This window comes from Acartia tonsa, chromosome 7 (assembly GCF_053477335.1).
Source record: "Acartia tonsa isolate MP-2025a chromosome 7, ASM5347733v1, whole genome shotgun sequence".
Lineage (NCBI taxonomy): Eukaryota > Metazoa > Arthropoda > Copepoda > Calanoida > Acartiidae > Acartia > Acartia tonsa.
The window spans coordinates 30,849,094-30,862,086 of NC_137266.1; the positions used below are offsets into that span (position 1 = coordinate 30,849,094).

The following is a 12,993-nucleotide window of genomic DNA, read 5'->3' on the forward strand; positions in this document are numbered from 1 at the left end:
GCTGCAATTTTTATTGATTTTCTTGAGTTTTTGCACGTCCTTGAACAAAAATGTTTTCAATTTATGGGATATGGTATATTTTTATATGTATGTGTGTACTTTATATTGTCATAAAAAAAAGCATGTATACGATCCTTTTAAAGAGAATGGATAATTAAATTATTTTAAAACAAGGACGATGTTTATATAGATGTGAAATAAAGAAATTGCAACAAAAAAGCAGAAAAAAAGCTCCATTGAAATAATTTCACGTAACTCTTAATAAACCGTGCAACTATACTTAGGAAAATAGACATAGTATATCTAGATCGTCAAAATTATAAAGGGAATTTTTACAGACAGAAACTGTTTCGCATTGTTAGGGAGTCGTACACTTTTAAAGAAACTACGCTTATTGTAATAAACAATGCATGTGATGTATTTAATAAAAAACAAAAACTTAGTAAAAGATTTTGAAGCTTTTAAGATAATTAATTTTAAGATAATAATTAAATATCATAAAGAAATTAAAAATATAAGTATTATTTTATTTTGTACGGTTTAAAATTATATTATCTTTGTATGTTGATAAAAACAAGAATTTTACTTTTAATTAACTATATCTGTTGTTTTGTATGCGCCTAAAACGGTTGTACATTCATAGTCACCAAAATAGAGGGATAAACTAGAGTTTCTACGCTGAAAAAATGCCATATTTTTGTAGTTTTTCCAACCTAATCCCCTGATAGTAAAATGCTCAAATGTGACCTAAAAATTTTGCAATCTAAATCATTTATTTTTAACATTTGCAACTTTTCCCATTAGTATTTGAAAAGTTAAAAGCTTTGGAGTGTTGGGCCGCAGCTGCATTTTAACTAAACACTAACTGTAACTGCAACCATCATCTCCATTTTTTATTCTATTAAAGCACCCAAGCTGCACTATTATTTAACAATCAGCATAAGCGTTCCAAATTGCTGTATTTGCTATAACATCAACAAACCGGTGCCAAAACGACCTTTTTCAATGTTTTTTTTTTTGGTATCAGCTGCATCTAAACGACTACCACCCTTAAGAAATTATCTACGGCCGAGCCCTGGTTACTATTAGTCAACTTTAGCATCATTTTTATTTATCTATCTATAAAATTTTACAAAAAAGATAATGCAAAAAATGAATATTTTGTATTTTGCTTTGCGGAAAAAATAATATTCGTAGATTTATTATATACTGGCCACCCACCACCCACTAGCTATCATTACAACAGATTATATACAAGTGTGATTTTGTCCATAGTTAGTAGATTTCGTTGAAAAAGGATTTGGTTTCTCGTTGCTATTTAGTAGTTACATAGAATAACAAAACGCAACTTTGAACAAACCTTTTAACAAACCTGTCTTGGGCCTAAAATTGTTAGTTAATGGGTCAAACCTTTACGCACATATACCTCCATCTACTTTAATCTATAGGATCACCTTTGCTTAGAAATTATTTTTTTTCCCCCAAATGATTAGGATTTTATAATAGACTCTGCACTCTAATGTTTTAGTTGTAGGTGTAAGGATAATAATTTATTTTCAGGAGGTTAGCTACTCTAGAAAATACTTTATTTGTGAAAGATTTACTAATAAAAGGATAAATATCCGTAATTATAAGAAGCTTCGGGCATTGTCGGTTTCGTGACATCGCCTCTTAAGGGGCGTTTCGTCGTATTTTCACAGAAAATTTTGATAGGAAATTTTAGGTTAGGTTAGGTAAATGTTAATGATTGTCCCACATGGTTAGAGCCCTCTACAGGGACCTTAAAAACAAGACGACAAATCTAACAAAAAATGTTTAGATCTGGTTTGATTCCCTCGTGAAAGAAACTGATTCTGGGCTAGGAAGATAAATGAATCTTTAGGTTTCCTTAAATATTTTTAGATGCTGTATTACTTAGAAATGATTATCCTTGTTATTTGTTTGTATGTTTGTGCATATAATGTGTCTGTTTGTGTTTATGTTGCAAAAATCCATTATGAGAATAGATTTTTGCAATGATTCCCACCTTCAATAAGTTGACCGCATTTCAACCCCCCCCCCCCTTTCATATCTCTTGGGGGGAAAATGGAAATGTCTATTTCTAGCTAATCAATATGCCTCTTAGATTATCCGGTGCTTTCCCACAAATAGCCGGTTAAGCACCGATAACTCCCTCTGATTTTTTAAAAAGATTGAAAATAAAGTGGATGCGGTAGTTTTTCTTATTCCCAACCCTGTTGGGCCTATACCTACGATGCCCTAACCCAGGACCCAATATAACCTAGCGTAACCTAACCTGAATATGGGGGGGGGGGCGGGGGGGGAGTGTAATAGTAAAATTAAGATGGTTAGTTCAGACCAAATCCCTTCTAAAATTGCCCATAGAGGCTAAGGACGAAACAATTTAAGTATGGTGGGGTGGAAAACTATGGCCCATGGGAGAATAAAGGAAATTGTTCATTCTTTTTATTGACCAGAACAGTGTTGCACTATACAAATATAAAAACAGTTTTTTTGCAGCAGATTTTACCCCCTTTTACTAGATGAGATTTTTTACGTCATCACAATAATGCTAATACTATGTTTCAGCCAAAAGATAACAAATTAAATGCTTTTTGAAAAGCACACTACTTTGCAACTCAATTTGTTTGTAAGTCCAATGTCATTCTATTCATGATTAGTAAAAGAAAACAGGAAATTTTACATTTTCTCTTTAAAATAAGTTTTTCATAGTTCAGTGTATGTTTTCTTGGGTAGATTTATTTGGTCTAACAAATAGCTACACTTTATATTAGACCTTATCGTTTTTGACCATTCAATATTTCTTTTTTATCTGTTATATCTAAACACATCTTTTTTGCAAAATTTTGCTAATATATGGATTTATTCGCTATGATACATTCAACAAAAATATTCTATTTGAGATTTTTTATTTTTTCTAAAACTTGCAATTATTTAATGCAATATATTAAGTAGCGCAACTTCTTCTAAATTGTTTTGTGTATGTTTATAAGTCTGTTATGCACGGGTCTATTGCAGCCTTGCATTTTAATATGGTTTAGCTGAGGCTAAAATTAAATATATGTGAAAGATTTTTTATTTAATGCAAGTATACTTAGAACAAGGATGACAACATCCATAAAAGCGAAGCTCTAAAAATCAGAAGGACAAACGAACAATAGCTCTTGTAGAGTGCCAGAACTTGATAAGCAGAACATAATATTCTAAGTCTAAAAGAAATTGTACATAAAGTTGCAAAACTGCGTAAATTTAGAATACAATAAAAGGACATACTTTCATTTTTAGGATTTGGCTATAGAGTTGCCTCGCTTATAATACTTTACCTTGCTGTCTTAAGAATCATTATTCCAAAAATCCGATGAATAGATAATCATATCATATTAAAAATATTATGTCAAAATGTTAATAAATCAGCATTTTAGAAATGGACGCACGGAATTTCTAATAAGTAAAGACTCGTATGAAATAGAATTAAACAAAACAAAGTATAATAGAATAATTTTGTAAAAATAATACGAATTTTAAAATTTTTGAGAAATATTTGACTCAAATCGACAAAATCTATGAGATTAAAATCTAGGCTTTAAAACTATTATATCCGTTGGCTTTGTAACATTTTGTTTGATTACATGCAATACTTTAATCTATCCCATAGTTTAACTTTTTAGATGCATTTATTTTTCTTAATGAAATTTCATTTTTAAAAAGGAGTCTCTATTTAAGAGTATAGGTTGACCTATCTTAATCGATCCTAATTCAAATTTGCCACAATGATTCTATAGATGCATAAAGAATAAAAATTCTTTATTTTTTTCTGATGATGGTGAAATGTGACAGCACCGTTTAAGTAAAATGACACCGGGGGTATAATGGAAGCGAACTGGACACCCATGGCGATACAAACTATTTATTTTTGGACAAATTTGAACAAGAATGACAAAAATCGTTAAAAGCAACATTAACCTTTATTATCATCAAATTGCATAACTTTTTAACTTGCAATAACAAAAAATAAATTAACTTAACTTTTAAAAAAGAGCTTTTAAAAGTATATAAAAAATCAATGATTGAACTTACACACAAAAAAATATAGAACAGCTTTGCTTTGAACAATTTAAAAGCTTCGGTACCGCCCTCCTTCCAGTGTTAACTTAATTGCCAACATTTTTCAACGACATTTTTTGTCTGGGGTAATTTTCTACTACTCTTTTTAGCTTTTTACAATTTATATTATAATTGTAGAAAATTAATTGTAAAAGATAGATATGGAAAATAGAAATAGACCTCTAATACTATCATTTTTTTGCTGGTTTAAAACCGGTTTTAGTAACTGGAAAAAAATGTAGTGTCTCTGTCGCGTATCAATAGACATAACACAAAAAAATATTACCTTTTCAAAAGTCTCAGGCGTCGGCCTTAGTCAACGAAAAAAAGATTACTCCCATTGCATAATCACATTTATTGAAAATCTCCGCTCCAAAAAAAAATGGTCCAAGGACATATTTATTATGTGTTAAATAGTGTAAAAAGCCTATCCTCGGGTAAAAAAGAAGAAATTTGAGATGGGACAATAAAAATTAAAATTTTAGCATGACACAACGTAAAATTTACATTTTATGACCAAATTAGCAGATTTGGAAAAAAATACTCTACAAAATTTAGATTTTAGTTCATTTTAGAATTAAAGCTAGTCTGTAAGTATGAAGATCGCTCTGTTAGTAATTATCTTGCAATAACAAGGAAATACAATAAACCAGTTCTTAAAAACTTTAAAATCCTATTCATCCTCTAAGCTAAAAGACTTATTTTGGATTTATAGAATTTTAAAAGTGAAAGAATGAATTCCCTAATCATACAGTAACTGCGCTACATATATTACATAAAAAAAATGTTATAATTCTACAGCAATTACGAAATTGATGTACTTTACAAATGAACTTATTTCCATTATATAAATTTCTAAGAATTAATAATATAATGAAATTATTTGAATTAAAACTATGTGGAAAAATCCCCTCTATACACAAAGTGAACCATATTACCCCCTTCCGTTAAAATTTGAATTAGGAAGACCTACTCTCCTCTTTTTCCACCCTCTAATGGTTTACAAATGGTTTGAGCACGCCACTGGTTCATGGTAAATAATTGTCTCATGTTACCCCCACCTAAACCCCAACCCCAAACAGTTCATATTTACAAGGTTGGAAAGGGGGTTTAAGTGATCCACAAATGAATAAAGATAAATTCCCGAGTATTTTGCATAACTAAGAAGCCAGATTAAAGAGATATTATTATAGTCCAGAGCTTCAATAAAATGCAAAAAAGCATAATCCTATCAACAAGAATCATTTTTTTTCATAGAAACAATTCCTTAGCTTTTAATAAAGTGTTCCTTTTTGAGAAATATATTAGAAGAAGTCACTTTAATCTAATTACTTTTTTATTGTAACAAAATATCCCAAAATTATATAAAAGTATGAATTGGGCTGTTTTAATGGATTTAGAATACGTGGATATTGTGACAGGGGAATTTTAGTTGTCAATTGAGGTCACTAATATAGTCCTCGGGTATTGGTCACTACATTCCTCAATATCCAGAGGAGGGATGGAGTAAAGTCATAAGAGAGGGCAGGGGTTGGGGGTATCGTTATATTAGCCAGCTGGATTAAACATTTATCAGGTCTGCGAAAATCCATCACACTATCCATTATCCACGTATTCTATATCTATTGTTGTTTTAAACACAGGTTTGCCAATCTTACTTTAGTGGTAACAAGTTAAAGAGTAGCTGAACATATCAAATAATTCTATAGAAATTTTGCATTTAAAATTTAAATAAAATTGGAAATATATATTTTAATTGCATTATAAAAAGGATTTTATAGTAATACATAGATATAGTATTTATAAATTTTAGGTAAAAAGGCTTTATTTTTTTAATGGTAAAGTTGGCTGTATTAAAGCTGTTTGTTTTGTCAACTTTATGGCAGAAAATTCAAGTGGTCACAAATTAAGAGGCTCACATGAATGCACTACAAATAAGAATATAAATGAAATAATAAAAAAAAATTTAATCTGCCAATTACCATTAAAAAAAGACAAAGTATATTTTGTAGACTTTATTCTTTCTCCTGAGATATTTGAGCATAATTATCCTCATTATTAAAAACAATCAAATTTAAAGTATTTTGACCTAAATAAAGTATTAAAATAAACTGTGATGTGTTATTCTCTCTGTATCAAATTATCATAAAAATGATAAACAAAACAGTAGATCAAATTTCGTTATTTGAGAAGGTGTAATTTTAATGGAATTATATATATCACATATACATCCATTAAAAAATATATATAATTTAATTCAATTTATTTAGTGAATCCTATTCTTGTAACTTATCTATGTAACTTACTAAAGTTTCCGCTGTTTTAGTAATATGACAATTTTTAATTTTTTTATATCCCTGTCTACAAAATAATGACCATAGCCGCAGCGCTCGGCCCCCTAGCCTGCCTAGCCGCGTGCGCTTGGCCCCCTAGCTTATAACCTAACCTAACTAAGAAAAATAACGGGACCGAGGGGGTGGGGGGTGTATGAAAAAATTCTTTTCATTAAATCTTGATTGGTAGAATAAAACTAGTTGTGTCAACATTTTCTACCAATAATTTAAATTCATTAAAGAATTGGTAATTTTGTTAATCCCTATTTGGAATGTGCATCAATTTTTCGTCCATTGTTTTATCCCTTAAGATACTACATTTCGTCAATTTACTGTTAATATTTGTTTGTTTAAATAGTTTCGTTATAATGGATTCTGCCATTCTCTGTTAAATGTAATTAGCAAATTACATAAAAATTTCTGTCTACCAGAAGAAGTTTTTAAGATAATTTGCTTTCACTGTTTAGACATGTTTGTATTAGTAGCAGCAAAGCTACTCTAAAACCGAACCTTTACATAATTAGGCTTTTCAGGGATCTTAAGGGATAAGGCAATATACGATAAACAAAAATAACCTCTTCTATTGATTGAAATTTTTGGTGAAAAAGTTTCCACTCTGCTTTGTTGTACTTACAACTAAATCAATATTTAATAGAAGTTCTCAATATTCTAGAGATAGTGAATAATAGATCGTGTTTATCAGATTTAAGGACCAGTTTATTGTAATGTCGCCTCCCTTCCTGATATTCTTACGGAAAATATCTTATAAAGTGATATATTGAGAATACCTACCAACAAATGTTATTCCAATCCTTAGTTTTGTTATTACTTCGCTTTGTTGGACATTGTTATCTATGTTAAATTAAGGTTGATTGATTAAGCAAAAACAGCCGTCTTATTTTCTACTTAACATAAAACACATTGAAATGTAATTAGGCTCAACCTATAGTTAAGAATTTTTTTGTAGATATACAAGAATGCCAACATTATTTTATAGAAGTTTAACAATTTTAGAAAAGCCATACTTCTATTCTAACAAAAAAAAATAATGAAGAAGAAAACCTACTTGCAACTTGCAAGGTTTTATAGCGTTATTTGTTAAGTAACAAAATGAGTAACGGGTTGTATTTATGCATGTATGTCTTTTAACGGTTGGATTAAAATCGATCGTTTCATAAGATGTCCAGTTTAAAGAAATTATCAATAGTAACTATTATAATTAAGAAAGCTTCGAATGTAGAAAATCTTTGCATTTAAAAGGAAGTTGTATACAAAAGAAATAAAACCTGATAAAAGAAACAAATTGTAATCAATTTATGTAATGAATTACACAAGTAATTAGTGATTAAGATAATTATTTGTCATTAATAATTAAGTAGTTTTGTTTCTTGTAATATCAAAACATAACATTTTAATAAACTTTGTTTGAAATAAAAAAACATGGGTTTTTTGTTAAAAAATAATAAATCAAATAATTTTCATCAATTTGTCTAAAACTCATAAATTTAGTTCTTCTATAAGCAACGTATTAGTTTAAGTGTATAGTTTAAATCAGAGATAAAAGAAAAGCAATTTTTTTTCATCCTGGCTTAATCCATACTTTTATTTTAAAAACCATTGATTGCATATTCCGCTTATTATTATCATGAATGTCGCACGTCTGACATAGCAGCAGTAGGTTCCACTTTTAATATATATTTTGTTATATCGATTTGGGCCGAGATTTGAACTTATCACCTCCCACAAAAATGAGTGGATGAGCTACTTGTTACGTTACAGTCCCCTGATCAACTTAAATAGACCAATCTAGAAAGTTTGGATAAAAGAATCGTTTAAAGGCTATTGTACTTTCTCTCTTTCTTCTTAAACTCACCTATTCCGTTATTCCTGATATTTAGAGTCCAAAAATAGTTGAAGGTTTGCATCATAAATCAAACCATGAGGTACTCACAAGCAAACTTCGGCGCCACTGGATTTGGTCATGTTTGATTACAAAAACGAACGCTTAAAATAACATATTAAACCTTAATAGAAAATAACTTTGATTAGGGTAACGGCTCTTTTGTGATGCATAATAGTTCATTTAAAGTCTAAGATTTTGATTTGAATATTTCTTTATTTTAATATATTTTTTATTTGTTTGCACTGGTTTAAAAGATTTCTGCTCTGGTTTTTGTGATCTAGAACGACCACATCTTCTGGTCCTCTAAGGCACACTTAGGCCCGTACATACTTTATTATCCACTTTAAAACAAATTTGCAAGCTAACCATACATTTTAAACACGCAAAGTATTTTTAATGAATTTGAGGAGCTTAATGCAGCTGCAATTTGCTTTTAATTGGATATGCGAATATCAATATCCCTCCACAATAGGGGAAGGATCACCTTATTTTGCATAAAATGGTTGATCTGACATTCTGATAATACCTAAAGAGTTGCCACGCTTCTCATATTGTAACCCATAGCTTTATGGTTTTTACGATAGGACAGGCAGATGGATATGCACTTTAAGCGTAGAAAATGTTTGGTTTTAAAAAGAAAGAAAAAACTAAAACAAAGATGATTATGCAAGAACGTCATAAAAATTTGCAATGATAAAAAATGAGAAATGTGTGCAATTTAGAATTTAAGCGGCCTATTATTAACTTCACTTTAAATATTGCATTTTGGCTATAATATTACAAAACAAGGAAGATATAAGAAGCGCAGCAATAAGAACCTGACAAAATATTTTGTTATTAAGTATTATAAATCGCCAAAAAAATGGATCATGGAAAGAAAACAAGTAGCAGATTTCGACATATTTTCACAGTAGCCTTTCTCATATTGCTAGCACCTGCGGGGGGCTCTAACCCTTGTGGGCAATCATTAACATTTACATAACCTAAATAACCTATCAAAAGATAAATATGATTCAAAGTTTGATATTTTATTTGAAAGTTATACAGGATCGATCAAAAAAATTATTAAAGGTATATTTTTGAAAGACAGCAAAGTTAAATACCAATTAATGCTCTTTATTTTTAAGAATATTCTAGAAAAAGAAAATAAAAAAAGGATATAATTTCTAAACCTGTCTGATTATATTTCTTCTGGGCTGGTTATAGAAGAATAATATAAATGAAGGAATACGCAGATAGACAAACTAGCGGATGAGCCCCTAGTATTTAGGGGCTCCTTATTTTTTTTTCATGGGGGGTATACAATAGTTTAATACCATACAAAAACTTAAAATCTTATATGAAGCTTACATAAAACAGAGAACCCAATCGGTTCAGTATTTATTGAGATCTCAAGTTTCAGACAAAAAAAACTTACTACTTTATATGATAGGATACCTAACCCTAAATACCTGTTTATAACCTAATCCAATTTGTCCAACTTCCTTGATATAACTCTAGAGTTGTCGTATTATTTCCCCATAAAAAAAAAACTTAATGTAATCGTCTGAAACGACAGGTTAAACTTTCCGCAGAGGTTAGAAATAGAGAGAAAATAGATAACCCAATCCCTAATCTTAATTTTGCTCGACAAACAATAAAGCACTGAAATATTTCATTTCTGCTGAAATAGATACATATTAAAGCGGAAATTATAGAACACCATAACTCTATGATTGAGATACAACAAACTTTTACATTATTTTTTTCCTTTAACACAGAACTGAGGCTAAATATTTTTTAGTAGTGCAGCTACCTATAAATGAAAGACGTTCGGTCAGACAGACGCATAAACATTGAACATACACATGGAGTAGAATATCTTCGCTTTAAATATATATATTTAAAATTGTACCATGCTTAACTTTGTTTTATTAAAAAGTATAAATTGTTTGTTTTTTTCAGTTGAATGCGGTAAAGTTGGTCTTGATTACATCCACAATGAAGAGCTGAATTACGACTATGCTGATTATCAATCTGATGATTACAATGACTATCAGGCAGACTATTCAAATGAGTCCAGCCACTACACGGATGATTATGACAACAGGTAGGGGTTATTTTTAGAGTAGCTACACTATTGTTAAGTTTTCAGGGAGAGAGGGGACATTGGGCTGTTTATTATACTGTAATAGTTCCCTAAGGTTTATAATAACTTGTTCTAATCGTTGGCTCAAGCACTTGAAATCTTTTATTGACATTTATTGGTTGGTTTATTTAGTTAGGTTTGTTATTCTGTTTTTATTTCGTTGCAATTATACATCGCTCTAGATTTTTTACCTTTTATAATTTTGTTTTACCTAAACAAAATTACAATTCCAAATGTCATTTACATTTGTCCTGGAAGTTAAAGCATGGCAATATAAAAAAAATGAACCTGTTTATTGGCCATTGCATTTCCTTAAATCATACATCAACCGAAGTCTTTTATTCTTCCGAGACTCGAACTTATATCCTTCACGACAACTAACTTACAAATAAAGATATGAAGAAGGATTATTTTACTATTTTTATATTTTTTAGCGCCATGATTTACTTTTAAATATCATGCCCAGACGATATTTGTTTTTAGACATTACTTGTCAATTAGATCCTTAGTTTGCTATTTTGGATTTTATGAAACTTTTTCTTGCAAAAAATCTACGAAACTTTGTCTTTTGATGTGTTCGTTAGTCTGTCTGTATGTCCGTAGAGAATAGCTCTGATAGTGAATTGAATTGAATCGTGATGAAATGTTCCTATCGGTTTCAAACTTTCTTTGATTATGACAGTGTGTGATGAACATCGAATTTTGTGCCGGCTTTAACAGAATTTTTGCTTCATCATATTAGGGTTGTTTATTCATAATAATTGTTTACTGTTAACTTGAGGTTAACTTTAAGAATGTTGTCAGTCTTTTAGGAATGAAATCTAATTTGCTTGTTTTGTAATAAGTTTTTGCGAAAAATTTATTTTGAGTTTGTAAAAGTTTGTGCTTGAAAATGAAGTTGTTGTTTATCTCTTTGTTATGTTTAGTTGTGCCATTATTTCAAGTGTTTGTGTCTGTCTTAGTCAGGGATTTAGAAATGGGCAAAAGATAGAAAAATATTCGTATATCCAATATACTAAGTGATTTTGAATGTGATTATATCCTATAGGACCATGCAAACAGTAGATCAGTATGCAATGCTAGGGGAAGCTAAGCATTGGTTTAGTGCAGGTTTAAATCAACATCTTTAAAGTACTGACCCCCCCCCCCTCCCCCCAAAATATGTACTTTTTTAGCATTTATCTATCTCTACAACCCTGAACTAAATTGAGTTGCAATTTACACTTTTCTTCAAGGTTAAACGAATAGCATACATTTTAATAATAAACCCCATCATAAAGAATCTAATGTCTATGCTGATATTGTGTTTATGTGTTCAGTAAAATCTCGAAAAACCTTAAAATTGATCGGACCTTGATTTTAATGGTAGCCTAAAAAGCGTTGTTACTACTTAATATATTTTTTCTATGTTTATTTTCTGAGAGCTTTTTTGCATACATGCTTTGCTTACCTTTCATTCAGCTTACCACTTTTAAAACTCCATATGTTTTTCAAACTTTTCCAACTAACACATGTTTTTAAAAATCTCTTAAATTTTTTTACATGCATTTTTGGTTATGTAATAAACAAAATACATTTTTCTTTAATGACTAATAATAATACTAGTCTAACAACCAAACTCTTTTGTATCTTGAAATATATGAGAAAATTATTTCAAATAAAATAAAAATGTTAAAAGTAAAAAATGAAAACCAAAGGAAAGGGAATAACAAAATTGAATTCCCCCAGTCAAAGATATGTCAATTGTTTTAACCTGTTATTTTTACAGGGTTGTTTATAACTAGCTATGACATAAATAAATAACAAGATCCCTATAGAAAATTTCCCCTCGATTTTTTAAGAAGATCAGCAATAAATGGTTAAGTTTTATGTTTAGCTTGCCTTATTATTCTACTGAAGGGTTCACTAGTTATAAAGTAGGTTAATGGATGGAGTTTCGCCCCAAATTATCATGGTTAGAGTCATTGAAGTATATATGTGTTTAATTGTAGGTGTAGGACTTATGCTTTGGCTAATAAACAGGTGCAACTAAATACCATTAGGACTTCCTGATAAATAGAGTGCATTCATAGGTTAGTTATCTGTAGTATGATGGCCAAATAAATATCATAATATTTTTATAAAAAAAAACAAAATTAACAATTCCCCGATATTTCTAATTTGAATATTTTTCAACCTTTTTCCACAGAAACCAATATTAGATAGAAAAATATGTATTTAGAAATCAAATATATTTATAGATCGACTTTTTAAAAAGGCTTATTATTTTTACGTTTTCCACTAATTATTTTTTTTAATTTTGAAAAAAAATAAATGTAAATAACAACAAGGATGAGAACATTGATACTTAAAGAGTATCAGAACGTTATAAGCAGAATATAAATGTACAAGCCTAAACCAAATTGTAAGTAAAGTTGGAAAACTGCTTTAAGATACAGGATACAATTTAAGGACATGCTAACATTCGATGATTGTAGAGTTTCTACGCGTCGTATATCTTACCT

At 29.7% G+C, this 12,993-nt stretch overlaps 1 protein-coding gene across 1 annotated transcript in view; it reads left to right on the forward strand.

Annotated features, from left to right (window-relative positions):
* LOC145325264 (lachesin-like) overlaps window positions 1–12,993 on the forward strand; it is a 37,315-nt gene that overhangs the window by 6,623 nt on the left and 17,699 nt on the right. Inside the window, exon 2 of the mRNA XM_080168204.1 lies at window positions 10,306–10,450. Coding sequence (XP_080024330.1) covers window positions 10,306–10,450 — 145 coding nt within the window. The remainder of the gene's footprint in view (window positions 1–10,305; window positions 10,451–12,993) is intronic.